Source organism: Lolium perenne, chromosome 4 (genome assembly GCF_019359855.2).
Source record: "Lolium perenne isolate Kyuss_39 chromosome 4, Kyuss_2.0, whole genome shotgun sequence".
NCBI lineage: Eukaryota > Viridiplantae > Streptophyta > Magnoliopsida > Poales > Poaceae > Lolium > Lolium perenne.
The window spans coordinates 61,059,685-61,076,980 of NC_067247.2; the positions used below are offsets into that span (position 1 = coordinate 61,059,685).

Consider the following 17,296-nt stretch of genomic DNA (forward strand, 5'->3'; position numbering starts at 1 on the left):
GGCGCGGGCCCAGGCCAGGCCGCGCCGGCCTATGGTGGCACGCCCTCGTGCGTCTTTTCCACTCCGTTTCGATCTCGTAATTTTTCATATTTTCCAAAAACAGCAAAAATATTGTTCGGAAAGTAAATTGCGAACTTTTCATTACCAGTACTGTTACCTATTCAAAGTTGAGTTCTGGCGGACTGCCAATTTGTCCTTTGATGAAAGCCTCCGGTGTTTCCACTCGAATAATATCAACATCAACATTATAAGAATCACCCGAGATATAATGCTTGAGTCTTTGTCCATTCACCACTTGCGTAGCATTGCCTTGGAGAGAGCTAATTTTAATTGCTCCTGAACGATACACCTCCTCGACAACATATGGTCCTTCCCATTTCGAGAGTAATTTCCCTGCAAAGAATCTGAGACGAGACCGATACAATAGGACTTTATCCCCAACATTAAATTCTCTTTTGATAATCCTTCTATCATGCCATTTTTTAACTTTCTCTTTAAAGAGTTTAGCATTTTCGTAAGCTTCACTTCTCCATTCATCTAGAGAACTCAATTGTAGCAACCTCTTATTACCGGCAAGTTTAGGATCTTTATTTAATTCTCTAACTGCCCAATAAGCTTTGTGCTCTAGTTCTAAAGGTAAATGACAAGCTTTCCCATAAACCATTTTGTAAGGTGACATTCCCATGGGATTTTTATAAGCAGTTCTATAAGCCCAAAGTGCATCCTTCAATTTACTAGCCCAATTCTTTCTAGTTTTATTAACAGTCTTTTGCAAGATAGATTTAATCTCTCTATTTGATAATTCTACTTGCCCACTAGTTTGAGGATGATAAGCGGAAGCAATTCTATGATTAATACCATATTTAGCAAGAGTTTTTCTAAAACCACCATGAATAAAATGAGAACCTCCATCAGTCATAATATATCTAGGAACTCCAAATCTAGGAAAAATAATATCTAAGAGCATTCTTAAAGAGGTCTCACCATCAGCACTTTTTGTAGGTATGGCTTCCACCCATTTAGTAACATAATCAACAGCAACAAGTATATGAGTGTTACCTTCTGAAGAGGGAAAAGGTCCCATGAAGTCAAATCCCCAACAATCGAACGGTTCAATAACAAGAGTATAATTCATCGGCATTTCATTGCGTCTAGAGATATTACCAACCCTTTGGCATTCATCACAAGATAAAATAAACTTCCTTGCATCTTTGAAGAGAGTTGGCCAATAAAAACCTGATTGTAGAACCTTTTGCGCGGTTCTTTCTCTGGCGTGATGTCCTCCATAAGCACTACCATGACATTTACTCAATATCTCTTGTTGTTCATATTCGGGAACACATCTTCGCAGAATACCATCCACTCCTTCTTTATATAAGTGTGGGTCATCCCAGAAATAATGCCTCAAGTCATAAAAGAATTTCCTCCTTTGCTGAGCTGAAAAGGTTGGAGGCAAATACTTGGAAACAATAAAGTTAGCATAATCAGCATACCAAGGACTGTCTTGCGAACTCTCCTTTATTGCAGCCAATTGTTCATTTGGAAAACTATCGTTAACAGGAACAGGATCATAAGCAATATTTTCCAATTTAGACAAATTATCAGCAACAGGATTATCAACACCTTTCCTATCTACAATATGTAAATCAAATTCTTGCAACAGAAGTACCCATCTAATAAGCCTTGGCTTAGCATCTTTCTTTTGCATAAGGTATCTAATTGCAGCATGATCAGTATGTATAGTAACTTTTGAATCAACAATATAGGATCTAAACTTGTCACAAGCAAAGACTACAGCTAACAATTCTTTTTCAGTTGTAGCATAATTTCTTTGAGCAGCATCAAGAGTTTTACTAGCATAATGAATAACATTCAATTTTTTGTCTACTCGCTGTCCAAGAACAGCGCCCACAGCAAAATCACTGGCATCACACATAATTTCAAATGGTAAGTTCCAATTAGGAGGTTCAACTATAGGAGAAGTTGTTAAGGCTTTCTTTAGAGTTTCAAAAGCTTCCTTACAATCATCATCAAAAACAAAAGGTACATCTTTTTGAAGAAGATTAGTAAGAGGCTTTGAAATCTTGGAGAAATCTTTAATGAACCTCCTATAAAACCCAGCATGACCAAGAACACTACGAATACCTTTAACATCCCTAGGATAGGGCATCTTCTCAATTGCTTCAACTTTAGCTCTATCAACTTCAATAACACTCTCGGAAATTTTATGTCCCAATACAATTCCTTCATTAACCATAAAGTGGCATTTCTCCCAATTAAGAACAAGGTTAGTTTCTTCACATCTCTGCAAAACTTTATCAAGGTTCCGCAAGCAATTATCAAAAGAATTCCCATAGACAGAAAAATCATCCATGAATACCTCTACAATACTCTCGCAAAAACCATGAAAAATAGCAGACATGCATCTTTGAAAAGTAGCAGGAGCATTACATAAACCAAAAGGCATACGTCTATAAGCATAAGTTCCATAGGGACAAGTGAAAGTGGTTTTCTCTTGATCTTTAGTTTTAATAGAAATTTGTGAAAATCCAGAATAACCATCAAGAAAGCAAAAATGAGTATTTTTAGATAACCTTTCTAACATTTGATCAATAAAAGGCAAAGGGTAATGATCTTTTTTAGTAACCTTATTAACTTTTCGATAATCAATGCACATTCTATAACCTACAACTACTCTTTGAGGTATGAGCTCATCATTATCATTAGGCACAACAGTCATTCCTCCTTTCTTAGGAACACAATGCACAGGACTAACCCATCTACTATCAGCAATAGGATATATAATACCAGCTTCAAGAAGTCGTAATACCTCATTTCTTACCACATCCTTCATCTTAGGAATTAGACGACGCTGAGGTTCAACAACAGGCTTCGCATCTTCTTCCATATTGATGGCGTGTTGGCAAATAGAGGGATAAATCCCCTTCAAATCATCAAGAGTGTAGCCAATAGCACCTCGGTGTTTCTTCAATATTTCCAATAACCTTTCTTCTTCAAACTCTGTAAGCTTAGAACTAATAATAACAGGATATATTTTCTTATCATCAATATGAGCATATTTAAGATTATCAGGCAAAGGTTTTAAATCAAAGACAGGATCTTCCTTTGGTGGCGGTGTTGTACCCAGATCTTCCACCGGTAAATCATGCTTAAGAATAGGTTGGTGAAGAAAAATTTCCTCAAGCTCATCTCTTTCTTTCCTAAAAACTTCACTCTCGCTATTCTCCAAATGTTGCTGCAAAGGATTATTAGGAACAAGAACAATAGATGCACACTATTCCATTTTAAAATCATTACTAGGCAAATCAGCTTTATAAGGAGTTTTGGTAAATTTAGAGAAGTTAAACTCATAAGATTCACCAGCAAATTTAGTAAAATTTTTCTCTTTCTTGCAATCTATAATAGCTCCACAAGTATTTAGAAAAGGTCTACCAAAAATAATAGGACAATAATCACTAGCAGTAGAACCAAGTACCAAAAAGTCAGCAGGATATTTAATCTTACCACATAGAACTTCAACATCTCGAACAATACCAATTGGAGAAATAGTTTCTCTATTAGCCAGCTGAATAACCACATCAATATCTTCAAGTTCACAAGAGCCAATTTCGTGCATAATCTCCGTATAAAGCTCATAAGGAATAGCACTAATACTTGCACCAATATCACATAAACCATAATAGCAATGATCACCAATTCTAACAGATAGCATAGGAACACTAGCTTGCTTGGGTTTATTAGGATGTGAAACAATATTAGAAGCATCTTCACAGAAAATAATATGACCTTCCTCCAAATTTTCAGTCACAAGATCTTTAACTATTGCAACAGCAGGTTCAACTTTTATTTGTTCTTCAGGTTCTATAGGTTTCTTTTCACTTTTATGAACCGCACTATTTATAACAGAGTACTCCTTCATTTTAGCAGGGAAAGGAGTTTTTTCAATATAAGCTTCAGGAATAACATGATCAACAGTTTCAACTACAACGCATTTATTAATAGATGAATCAATTTTATCTTTATACGGTTCATGATACTTATCAAAATTCTTCTTAGGCAATTCATAATGAGAGGCAAAAGCTTTATAAAGATTTGCAGCAACTTGAGAATCAAGACCATATGTAGCACTCATATTACGAAATTTATCAGTATCCATAAAAGCTTCAATGCATTTGTAATCATAATTTATACCTGATTCTCGATCTTTGTCGATCTCCCATCCTTCAGTATTTTCCTGGATTCGATTAAGAAGGTCCCTTTTAAACTCTTCCTTATTGCGCGTGAATGATCCAGAACAAGAAGTATCCAGCAAGGTCTTGTCTTCAAAAGAAAGTCTTGCATAGAAATTATCAATAATAACATTACCAGGAAGCTCATGAATGGGGCATTTGAGCATTAAAGACTTCAATCTCCCCCAAGCTTGGGCAATACTCTCTCCATCATGAGGCCAAAAATTATATATGCGATTCCGATCCTTGTGAATTTCACTTGGAGGATAGAACTTAGAATAAAACCGGGGCACAATATCATTCCATTCAAGAGAATCCCCATTATCCAGTAATTTATACCAATGCGCCGCTTTACCAGACAGCGATATAGAGAATAGTTTCTTCCTCACTTCATCCATAGCAATACCTGCACACTTGAATAAACCGCATAATTCATGCAAGAATAATAAATGATCTCCAGGGTGGACAGTTCCATCCCCTGTATAACGGTTATTCACTACGCATTCAATAATTTTCATAGGTATTTTGTATGGTATTTCCTCCTCACCTGGCGCCTCATCTACTACCTTTGCAGTAGTAGCAGATTTTCCAAATAAACATTCGAGAGGAGATCTCTCCATAATGAATTATGGCAGCAGGCAGAAATATAATCAGCACAAACAGTAGATATTTCTCTTACCAATTCCACTTACCAATAGCGCTTCACTCCCCGGCAACGGCGCCAGAAAATAGTCTTGATGACCCACAAGTATAGGGGGTGTATCGTAGTATCTTCGATAAGTAAGAATGTCGATCCCAACGAGGAGCAGAAGGTGTTGACAAGCAGTTTCGATGAAGGATTCACTGTAAATGCTCACAGACAAGTATTCAGGGGGTTTTGATGTAACAGATGAATAAAGTACGAGTAAATAAAGTGCGAGAGTAATAATTGCAGCGAGTGGCCCAATCCTTTTTAGCACAAAGGACAAGCCGGGTTGTTTACTTATAATGACCAAACGTTCTCGAGGACACACGGGATTTTAGTCTAGTGCTTTCGCTACATACGGCTAAATAATCTTCATTGTTATGATAAGTGTTGTGTGGGTGAACCTATGCTAATGTACCGCCCTTCCTAGGACTAATACATACTTGTGATTATACCCCTTGCAAGCATCTGCAACTACAAGAAAGTAATTAAGAATAAATCTAACCACAGCCTTAAACTCTGAGATCCTGCTATCCCTCCTGCATTGATATACCAACGGGGGTTTAGGTTTCTGTCACTCCGGCAACCCCGCAATTGGCAAACGAGTACAAGATGCATTCCCCTAGGCCCATAAAGGTGAAGTGTCATGTAGTCGACGTTCACATGACACCACTAGAAGAATAACACCACAACTTAAATATCATAACATTGAATATTACTCAACCATAGTTCACTACTAACATTTAGACTTCACCCATGTCCTCAAGAACTAAACGAACTACTCACGAGACATCATATGGAACATGATCAGAGGTGATATGATGATGAATAACAATCTGAACATAAACCTTGGTTCAATGGTTTCACTCAATAGCATCAACAACAAGTAGAAATCGATACCGGGAGAGTTTCCCCTATCAAACAATCAAGATCAAACCCAAATTGCTACGGCGGTGACGATGTCCAGCGGTGGAGACGGCGGTGATGATGGTGGAGATGATGATGATGGTGATGGAGATGATGTCCAGCTCGATGACGGTGACGATGGCGTCGATTTCCCCCTCCGGGAGGGAATTTCCCCGGCGGATCTCAGCCGCCGGAGAGCTCTTTTCTCTCTGGTGTTCTCCGCCCAGCAGAGGCGGCTGTAACTCTTCGTGAGGTACCCTCTGTGGCTTAGGTCTTCGGGACGAAGGATTTCGCGAAGAAAAGGAGGCGAAAGGGGCTGTGGGGCCCCCTCACCACCAGGTGGCGCAGCCAGGCCATGGGCCGCGCCGCCCTATGGTCTGGGCCCACCTTGGGTCCAGCTGGCTCCCCCTTCTGGCTTCCTTCGTCATCTGGGAAAATAGGATTTTTGGTATAATTTCCTTCCACAGTTGATCTTCCAAAATATTGCGTTCTGACGGTGCTTTTTCCAGCAGAATCCTGGCTCCGGTGCTTGATCCTCCAATAATGATGAAACATGCAAAATAGATGAAATAACATAAGTATTGTGTCCAACCATGAAATATATCAATGAATAACAGCAAATTATGATACAAAATAGTGATGCAAATTGGACGTATCAGCTATGAGGTTTAGACCAGTGAGGTTAGTTAGATAATTTCATAAGCTTTCTAGAACATTTTGAATCACAAGATTTGGATTTGTAGATTTGAAACTATTTACATTCTAGCACTGCACCAGTATGCAAAATTAAAGGAAAAAGATAAAACGGAATTTAAATTCAAATAGGGGCGGGAAACGAAGTGGGCCGGCCCAGCTGCTCCCCGGGCCACGCATGCATGGCGCATGCACGTCGGGTGCAGGCGGACCACGTGGCGCGTCGGATCGGGATCCGACGGCGCTGGGCCGTCGTCTTCCTCCCGACGCAGCTAGCTTGCGGGGGTGATTTCTCTCACCTCGGAGCTCGGATTGAGGCGTGGTTAGGTGCGTTGGAAAGGTCTTTTCAAGGGCTACAACTTTGGTGTAGGGCTCGGTGGCTATGGTGATGGAAATCTGGGCGGTTTTTGAGGGATGCCGCCGGCGAGCTTTTGCTCCGGTGTGATGCGAGGAGGGCGAGAGGGAGGCGCTAGGAGGAGGAAAGGGATGCTGCTGGGTGTTGTGAGGCTGTCCAAGGCGAGGGGCGGGGTTTATATAGGCTTCAGAGAGGAGAGGCGTGACGTGGCCGGCATGGTGGCCATGTCGCCGGGCGCGTCGCTACAGGGCGTTCTGGGCCAAACGGTCATGTCTAGGAGGTAGCTGGGTCCTTGGTGAGGTCACGTGAGAAATGAGAGGGCAGGGGAAAGTCTCAGTCGATGGGGACGGGCGTGGACTTGGGTGTGCCCGAGTTGGTGTCCACGCACATGGATGGCATGGTAGGGCTGATGTTTGGCTTGGGCAAGGTACTGGCAGGGTCAGTGTGCAGAGGCATGCCTATGTGACAAGGTGTGTGAGGCTAGTGAAGAGAGTGACATGGTGAGCATGGTGGGGGTGACCAAGGGGATGGCATGGCTTGGCATTGGATCTTCTATGCCTTTTCTTCTTGGTCTTTGAGTGCTGCAGGCTTTGTTGAGGTGAGGCCAATGTGTGTGACATGTTTGGCAAGATGAGAGAGAGCTAGATTGTGCACAAATGATTTTGGCAAAGGTGAGTGACATAGGCCATGGCATTGTCTTGTCCTTTGATGAGATCATGCTCAATCCTTGTCTCTGGTGCTTGGCATGGTTGAGTGGTGTGAGGACATGGTACTAGACATGGTGGGCATGATTGGAGAGGACTAGAGAGTGCACACTTGATTTATTCAAAAAGTGTATGTGGTACATGCAATGAGTGGCAATCATGAGCATGGTGATCATGGCCAAGGTGGTGTCATATCATGATGTGCTTTCAGAGTACCATGGTGTACTATCAAGGATGGAAAGAGAGAGAGAGAGAGAAAAAGTGAGGAAGTGATGAGTAAAGTGGTTGTACCTTGATTCTCTTTTATGTGTACCACCCATTTCTAAAGTATGGACTTCTCTTGTGTTTAATTTTTGACAAATGGCTGCATGGATGTGCTCTATATGATGTTGGGCAACTATGTGTGACATTGGTTTGAAAATTGGAGAGGTTTTGTGAAAATTCAAATAGTGGAGGGAATCTAGAATTTGTTTCAAGGTTGCATCTTGGCTTGACTAATTTGAGCAATGGTCAAATCTTTGGTCAAAGTGGTCAACGCGAAAAATGTTCCTCTTGATGAGTTCTTGGATGAGGTGCAAAGAGTTGTTAGGGTTTGGTTTAAGAATCTCTTAATAGAAGAGCTCAAAGTGGGTAAGATAATATAAAATGGCCAAATGACCATCATCATATGTAAGTTGCATTTGAATTCTTCTTTGCTTTGATTTGGGTTTCTTTGATTCGAATGGATGTGTTATTGATATATAAGTGTTTTGCAAACAATGGCACAAGCCAAAGTGGCCTTGATTGAAGATTTGCAAAATTGGCTAAGTGTGTATGTGAGTGAAAATGGGATTTTCTCCCTGTTTGATTTCTTTCTTTTTGATTTGATTTTTCTTGCCTCCAAAGTGATTCTTATTAGTTTAGGAACATTTCCAAACCATTGAAACCATTCCAAAAGGTCTAGCTCAAAGATTTGCAAAAATGGCCATAACACATAAGAGGTGATGTGTCAATTTTTCTTAATCTTGTACATTGTTCCCCTTGCTTTACTTGGGCAAGTTTGAGGGTCAATTTAGTGTGGGATTAGGTTTAGAGATGGTTTCACACTATTTGGGCAAGGTAAGAGTGCATAGGACAAGATTTGATAAAATGGCTAGGTGCCACATATGCTTCTATGCATATGTTGATTTTATTTTTAAATGTTTTTGTTTCACCTTGGTTTTGATTGGTGAAGTAATAGATTGGGTTTGTTGATGTTTTCGAAACATCTAATCAAGGTAGAAAAGCCTAGGTAAAAGTTTTACCAAAATAGCCATAGGCACATAGGCCCTTTTCTTATTTAATTTCTTTTTATTTGATTTAACTTGGATGGTGAAAGGAGGAGTGAGGTTTAGGGTTTAAGATCATTTCAAAAATACTATAACAAGCAATCATGGCAATAGCACAAGAATTAAGCAAGATCACTATGTATCAAACTTAATTGAATAAAAGTTTTTGTTGGTTCCAAAATTTGGAAATAGGGAAATTCATTTGTTGTGTTTTGAAATTTTTGGGATGTTACACATCTCCTACTGGTTCGATAACCTTGGTTTCTTACTGAGGGAAAAACTTGCTGCTGTGCACATCACACCTTCCTCTTGGGGTTCCCAACGGACGTGTGCATCACACGCCATCACCGCCCAAGCCTCTGGCCCCCTTTTCTTTCTCCTTTATTTCTTCTTCTCTTCTTCTTCTGTTTTCTTCCTATCTTCTTTTCTTTATTTTCTCTTCCATTCTTTCTTCCAATAACCAACCACAAACCAATGCCATTTGATATCTTGCACGCTCTTCACTTTTTGGGCATCTAGAGAATGCAACAACCTACAAATCTTATATACCGAAATGCTCATATATCATCATTGTCATCAACACCAAAACCACATATAAAATGAGATATGTTCTTTCAATTACGGTCTATGTATTATGGTGTAATGCCCAAACGAATCTCATAGTAATCATCTTGTCATGTATGGTCGGCATTCTGTCAATTGCCCAGCTGTAATTTGTTAACCCAGCATGTTATTCATATTTATGGAGAGACACCTCTAGTGAACTGTGGATCCCGGTCCTTTACTTTACACTGATAAATTCATCCACAGCAATCCTGCTCTGTTTCCTTACTGTAAGCTCTGTTCTCTTTAATTACTGCAAATATCTCCTTCCACTCAATACATTTAATCCTTTGTGTTTAGCAAAACCGGTGAGATTGACAACCTCACCGTAAGTTGGGGCAAAGTATTTTGGTTGTGTTGTGTGCAGGTTCCATGTTGTTGCTGACGCTGGTAGTGCGACCTGCCAATTGTCAGCCAGCAACACCTTCAGAAGTCACGCCTTTCTCCTACTGATCGATTAAATCTTAGTTTCTTACTGAGGGAAAACTTGCTGATGTAATCATCATACCTTCCTCTTGGGGTTCCCTAACGGTGTGCAATTTGCGCTCATCAGGGTGCAGCGACCAAACGCAGGCGGACGGACGAGACACGCGAAGTTATGAGAATAAAAAGATACATAAAAAGCAAGAAATACACATAGGAATTAAAAACAATTTCGTCGCAAGAAATTACGCAATAGAAACAAGATACAATGTAAATGTGATCAATAAATATCTAACCATAATAGTTTGCCAATTTTCCAAAGACAAGATGTATTTTAGGAAATATTTCCCAATGGTAGTTGGAAAATATATTCAAGATCATCTTCACAACAAAGATAGCATATTGTATTATATAAGAGTTAACCATCGTGCAAAGAGAGTTTTTTGATAGCTTCAATTAGTTATACCATTATGTAAAGCAATTAATAGCATAACTTGAAGCACTTGGTTTCCCAAAAAAGGATATTGACGAACACATTGTGAAAAATCATGCCAAGAAAAGCTCACAAACAAGATCCATAAAGATATTAGCAATGAAGCCAATTTAAAAAAAATGTTTGAGAAAAAAATACCACATGGAATATTTTTTATAATATTATTACTATGTGACAAAACCTCAAATGTTCACATTTTCTAGGCTTGTGATATGTAAAAAGCATATTACTGCCCCGTAATGTGATAAACCATTTATTCTCACAAGAGACAAATAAGAATCCAACTAGAGATAATTAATAGACACTAGAATTTGAATTTTTCATGAGGGTGGGATACCACATAGAGACTAGACAATCTTGGAATATCAATTCTAAGTGGTATTTCTCATATACACACATTTTTAGGATTGTGACATTCCCAAAGGCATATCACTCCCCCAAATTGGGATAGTCCATTTGTCTCTCACAAGAGCCATATAAGATACCAACAAGATGCAATAGGCTCAAATACAAAGACAAGTACATGATGTGCAAACCAACATACATAGACTTGATTTCTCAAGTAAAGCAAGAAGAAAGCACAACATATACAAACACATCCTAGGAACAGAACTAACACATGCAAAGGGGCGAGTAACTTTCAGTGTAAAGAACTTGAGCACATGTTACCTCAAGGAGGAATGAGATATATGATAGAGACAAGATATTCCAATTGACTTGAGGCAATATAATTGATGAAGATCCCTTAATTCTTCTTGATGTAGCCAAGTCTCCAATACCCTCCAACAACACATATTGATCGAGTCTTAGCTTGTTGGTCCGAAGCCAAGGTGGGTCCAAAGAGGTTAATCATAATAGGTTTGGCAATCCAAATAGTTCTTTTATTGAAACCACTTTTAGCACCAACATATTTGGCAAACACATTGCCAACCTCATCCTTACAAAGAGACTAAAAACATCAGCGATGATAGGTTTAGATGAGGTACCGATAGTGCAAAAGGAGAATATGTGGCCCTTCTCACGACATATGTAGCAAGTTCTTCTCTTCTCCTTCTTCTCACTAGATTTCTGCACAAAGGAAGCATTAGCTTACTTCTTCTTGGGAAGTGGCATTTCTTCAGCTCGAGGTTGGTGAATGGTCTTGAACTTGAGGCCTCTTTACTTGTTGCTTCTCACTAAATGGCTTCTTCTTCAAAGGACAAGATCTAACATGATGCCCTTCAGTTTTGCACTTGAAGCAAACAATCTTGACCAAATCTTTGACTTGTATTTGATCGTTCTTGTTCTTGAAACTCTTGGACCTCTTGTTGTTTGAGATAAATCCAAGTCCACTCTTGTTATTGGGGAATTGTGGCATACTCAACATCTTGTCAGGTTTGTTTTCCCTTCGTGACCTTTTTTCAAGTTTTTCTTCAGAGAAGTGACTTGAGCCTTGAATTCTTTGATTTCCTCTACATGGTTAGTAACAACAAAAGTAGTAGAGGAAATAGTAACTTTATTGTTAGAGCAACAAGGAAAGGAAGATAATTCTTCACAAGATCTAGCAATACTATTAGTGGATAAATTAATAGGACTAGCACCTGGTAATATAGCATTTTGAGAAGTAGTGCTAGTATCCACATGGGGCTCACAAGATGTCACCTTTGACATGATAGAGCTAAGCCTAGCCTATCATGAGATACTAGAAGATCCTCATAGGATCTATAAATCTTTCGATGATTTTCTTTCAATTTCCCATAATTGCTAGTTAGCAATTCAAGTTGAGCCCTTATCTTAGAATTCTCTTTCAAGATATATGCTTCACAAGAAGTAGAATTAATAGCACAAACATCATTATTAATAGCAATAGTAGAAGGCAAGTTGGTATGCTCTACTTGGTAAGAAGCTTTAAATTGCTCATACGACTCAGTGAGTTTGGTGAGCCCACTCTAAACTATCCTAGAGCCATTTTTAAGCTGTCCAAAATTCTCAAAGAGTTTAGCATGAACAACTGTTAAGCACGTGGTCCTATAATGTCAGATAAGTTAGGAAAAGATATTGAATGTATTGCAGATAAATGTTGCAAAATGATGTCACATTTTCGAAAAATGCTACATACACACAAAAAACTATTACATTCTGCAATTTGTTGCAAGATTTTCGGCACCCTAATTTCATGGAATCTTAGAGACTATGGTGAAGAATGAATAGTTGAGTCAACCCGTTGGAAAAAGAGTACTTCCTCCGTCTCGGTTTAACCATTATTTTGATCAATAAAATATAAAATATATGTTAAAAGTTTTATGTCATTCGAAACCTCTTTCCAATATAAATCTAATGGTACAAATTTTATAGACATGTAATTTATATTTTGTTAACCAAATTAATGGTTAAACTTTGTCTTAAACCACATGCGTGCGTCTATTAAACTGAGATGGAGGGAGTAGTAGAGTCATGACATATTTGCCATTAAGTACAGTCAACAACATATCATACTCCTACCAATCTCTTTATTTTTCATCTGGGTAATCGGGATGGTCAAGATTCTTTTCAAAAGAAAAAAAAAAACAGTTCCACAGCTGAGGTCATCACAGTTGCATCACGCTGCTACTCCTACCAGTAGGGCGCTGGCCTTGTGCTCCAACGGTGCATGCGCCCATGCAAAAAAGCAAGGCCTACTTGACTTCCAGCTGAGCAGAGCTGGCCATTTGGCAGACGACGATAGTTCCTACAGGCTAGCTGCCGCTACTTGGCAGTAGCCAAATAATTCGGTAAAAGACGAAGGCTGGACTTGAATACGGCGGCGGCGGCGGTGGCCTGACGCGACGACACCGTCGTAAATTCAGAGGCGGCTGTGTGTCGGCAGCACGCGTGTAACTGCTGGACGGCCACAGTGCCGTGATAGCCATTACTAACAGGCACGGCGCATGTCGCGACGCGACGGTAGCCAGACCGGACCGTCCATCGGTCAGGGAGGGGTTCACAGCAGCCTAATTGGATCCTTCTTTTTCATGGTGTTTATCCGTACTTTCTCATGGAGCAAGTTGGGAGATGAACACAGACATGACAGCGACCTAACAAGCGATCGATCGTCGTCTTCGTATGTGTATGTGGCGCACGGCTGCTTGGTTCCTGATAAATTCGACATCTCTTTCGTGCTGCTGTCGTCGCGTACTCATGTCTGCTAGCCACTGTGTCGGGTCAATTCGCCTTGACCGAAGCAGGAAAAAGTACAGCCGTCGGAACACAGAACTCTCGAAGATGATGGTACTCTGATTCAGTTTACAGTTAGCAATACTGCAAAACAGCGGCACTCTAACAGTATGCAGCGAATGTACAGTCTTGCCGATTGCATCGTACTGGACCAATCATCACAACAAAGGTACTACTACGGAGTACTCCCACAATAGAGATGATGATCTTAGGCGCAGCAGCGATTTCTGAACCAAACAGAGCCAGACAAGACATACTGATAACATGTGTTTGGAAAACAACTCGATCGATCGACCGATCCCAGGAGGTGAAAGAAAGATACCAAGACATAAAACAGGACCAAATTTTCAACCCACTAGCAATTGTCGCAGGCCATTATCTGATCTCGACCAATGTCGCTGATCCCTGAATCCTAGATTGATCTCGAACAGTCCAATGGGGACAGGAGGAGCCGACGTGTTACAGCATCCAGATGTGATCCAAAGCCCCCACAAAAGCAAATCTAGGAGCCGAACTTTCTTATGGTGGCGCCACGAAGAAAAGCGGCGCAAAGCCACCCAAAAAAGGCAACCAGGTTTCCACTCTGGTCTGCTCATGTGTTTCTCTGTCAGAGAGTGGATCAGATGACACATGTAAACGTGAAGAATATGAAACTGGAAATACGCCTAAATGTAATGTACCGCATCCTTGGATCTCTGAAGATTCAGGAGGGTAGTACACTGCTATGCTCTGCTCTAGTAGGAAGGAGCAGGCCGTCGCGTTGGAGATCACACTGACGGGGAAAAACCTACTGCTGTAAAAACCTACGTGAAATGGAAGCTGATCAAAACTCTCTAGGGTCGACGAAGATGGAGCGTCCGGGCGTCGCCTTGGTCCAGTCACCGAGCGTGCCGTGGGTGTACCCGTCCGCGAGCCGCTTCATGCACCAGAGGTCCTCGGCGCCCAGGCGCGCCCAGTGCGGCACACCGGTACGGACAGGCTCGCATGCGGCGACCTCGGTGGCCACCACACCGCACCCGCCGCGACGTGCCATGTTGTGCGCGTGCCGGCACAGCGCGCGCACCATCCTCGGCGCCCCGGGCCCAGCGCCGCCCAGGCCGTAGAGGAAGTAGAGCCCGAACGGCCTGAACACGTTTGGGATGGAAGGGATCCCGAGCCACGGCACCGCGCGGTCCACCATCCGTGTCGCGCCCGCGGCGGCGCGCATCACGCGCGGAGCTCCGCGCACCTCGAGGCGGAAGGCGTCCATGCAGTTCCACACGCTCAGCACCGCCCACGACGCCGGCGGCGACGCGATGAACGCCTCGACGTCTCCGTCCCACCTCGTCCCCGCGGGCACCGCCACGAACGTGCCGAGCGACAGGGCGTTGGACAGCACGGCGTCGATGTCGTCCGGGAAGAACTCCACGGCAGCGAAGTGCCAGCGGTAGAGCCGTTCGGCGTCGCGAGGCTCGAGCTTCACGATGGAGACGCGGCGGGAGAGCCCGAGGGCGTGGCGGAACACCGGGTGCACGAGTACGGACGGCGTGCGGAACTTGGAGTAGCCGCAGCGGCCCGTGAAGAGCTGCACGGACGCTTCGTTGTCCTGCTCCGTCGCCATGTACGAGTACTCCGCGCCCTTCTGCCGGAACCACTCCTCCATCCGCTCCACGAGCTTCTTCCCAACCCCTTTCCGCCTGCGTATTGTATGATATCATCACATACAGTTCAAAGTTGCAATCTGATGAAACGGATCAGTTTTATCAACTGCATGCCTCATTCTTGATGATGGCACGTACATACCGGTGGGTGGGGCAGACGCGGAGGCCGAGGATGTACGCGACCTTGGTGTAGATGGGGTCCTTGCCATGGGAGGTGCCGGAGACGACAGACTTGACGCAGCCGCGGACGAGGCCGACAATCCTGGTGCCACCGCCGCCGCCGCCGGTTCCGGTGCCGGTTGCTATCTCCGCGACCTTTCCATATCAGGGCCGTTGAAGCATGCGTTTCGAGCTGTTAGTTTTCAGCCGGGACCCACGCCGAAACGACAGCGAATTAAACCAAATTGGATATATCAGTCACTCAAGTACTGCGTGCGTACCAGCATCAGGTAGGCCGGCGAGTTGCGAATGCGGCAGAGTGGGTCGCCGAGGAGGTCAGTGAAGAGGCACATCTTGCCGGAGCCGCCGCCGCTGGAGCCCACCTCGCACTCCCGCTCCACCTCCTCCACGCCACCGCGGTCACGACCACCGTCGTACTCTCGCACCCACACCTCGACCGCCGCCGCCTCTTCCTCCTCCACCACCGCAGCAACCGCCACGACCATGATCGAGCTCACTTTCTTGGTAGCAAGGAGTGGAAATATGTATGGTTGGCCAACCAGATACCAGGATCGAAAGACAGAGAGAGGAGTGGAGCGTGTGGCGAGTGGTTATATATATAGCTAGTGGCCGGGCAGTTGAAGGTCCGGGGCCGGAGGGAGGGCGCGAGTATGAATCATGTGAGGGAGAGGGCCGGGGTAGTGGGGGAGGGGGGCGATGGTGGTGTTCTTTCGCTACCCTAGCCTGCCGCCTTTCTCAATTACAATTACTCCCCACACACCACTGAAATCGGATCGAAGCACTACCGGACGATATATATCCCCACAGCAATAATAATAGCCACAGGGAAGGGAGGAGGAGAGGCCGATTTGAAGGCTAGAGCCACTAGCCGCTTCTTTAAATTTTCGAAGCGACGAGTTTAATTGGCGAGGATGATAGCCAATAAAGGCTGTGGAGCATAGAGCCAGGCGCTTTGGGCCGTAGGCTTTTATCTGGCAAACGAGGAAGAAGCAAGCTAGGCTGGATCGGACGGACGCCACTACGGGGTCAGGTTCAATCGGAATATCGGATGTGTCACGACCCGGCCATGATTTGGAAAGGAGACTACGGATTCTTTGCAAGAACTAGCTCAGATCAAGATCTAACAGTAGCTAAATAAGGAAAATAAGTACTGGGCAGGAAGGAGAACTGATAAACTGGAAGATAGCGTTTTTAGGGTTTTCATTATCACGCCACCCAGCCACCCACTCTCCCTGGTTATATAGAGTCCCCAGAGGAGCCGCGATTCAAATTAAAGTAGCCTTACAAACTGACATAACTTGTCACATACGACAGACAGTTCAAACGAAATTGAAATGGAGCCGTCCGATGAAGACTTGTCGATCTGGACCGTTGCTTAACTTAATCTTTGCATGTTGTCGACAGCGTCGGGAAATGCAGCACTGTTTTCAGGTTGTGGCAATACTCCCTGGGCAAGACTAGACTTCAAGGCTGGAAGGTTGGGAATGTCGCCTCGATGAATTTGGCATCCTCCCAAGTTGCTTCCTCAAGTGACATGTTCTCCCAATGGATCGGCCATTGTGGGACAGGAATGTCGTACTCCTTCATTCGATTTTGAGCTTGCATCAAATTTTGCTGCGGAGATTTGAGGATGCGATCCTTCTCTTGCAGTGTAACTTGCACTTCTGGTGATACATCACAGGGAACTGCTATGTCATGCAGCTGTGGGGGAGAGTATCCATAAAGGGCCTCAAAAGGTGATGTCTTCAGGGATGTATGGTATGAAGTATTGTACCACCACTCTGCAGCTGGTAACCATTCTGCCCATTTTTTTGATTCCTTGAATGCCATGCTGCGAAGGTACTACTCCAAGCACTGGTTGACTC

General features: G+C 43.0%; 1 protein-coding gene across 2 annotated transcripts; it reads right to left on the reverse strand.

Annotated features, from left to right (window-relative positions):
* Window positions 1-14,250: 14,250 nt before the first annotated feature.
* LOC127292704 (probable N-acetyltransferase HLS1) lies at window positions 14,251-16,248 on the reverse strand. 2 transcript variants are annotated; one of them, XM_051322152.2, is made up of 3 exons: window positions 15,692-16,248; window positions 15,394-15,603; window positions 14,251-15,287 (listed from the first exon to the last, which is right to left on the reverse strand). In XM_051322152.2, exons 1-3 carry the CDS (start codon window positions 15,914-15,916, stop codon window positions 14,490-14,492), a joined length of 1,233 nt encoding a protein of 410 aa, XP_051178112.1. In that variant the 5' UTR covers window positions 15,917-16,248; the 3' UTR covers window positions 14,251-14,489. The 2 variants fall into 2 exon arrangements, with proteins under 2 accessions (XP_051178112.1, XP_051178110.1); XM_051322150.2 differs by having other exon boundaries at window positions 15,394-15,566; window positions 15,692-16,227.
* Between the last annotated feature and the right edge of the window lie 1,048 nt (window positions 16,249-17,296).

Excerpts from the sequence above, each read along its gene's own strand:
- LOC127292704 (XM_051322150.2), bottom strand. The coding sequence starts at position 15,916 with ATGGTCGTGGCGGTTGCTGCGGTGGTGGAGGAGGAAGAGGCGGCGGCG. Across the intron at positions 15,567-15,691 it reads CGCCGGCCTACCTGATGCTG|GTCGCGGAGATAGCAACCGG; the intron begins GTACGCACGCAG and ends TGATATGGAAAG. Across the intron at positions 15,288-15,393 it reads CGCGTCTGCCCCACCCACCG|GCGGAAAGGGGTTGGGAAGA; the intron begins GTATGTACGTGC and ends TACAATACGCAG.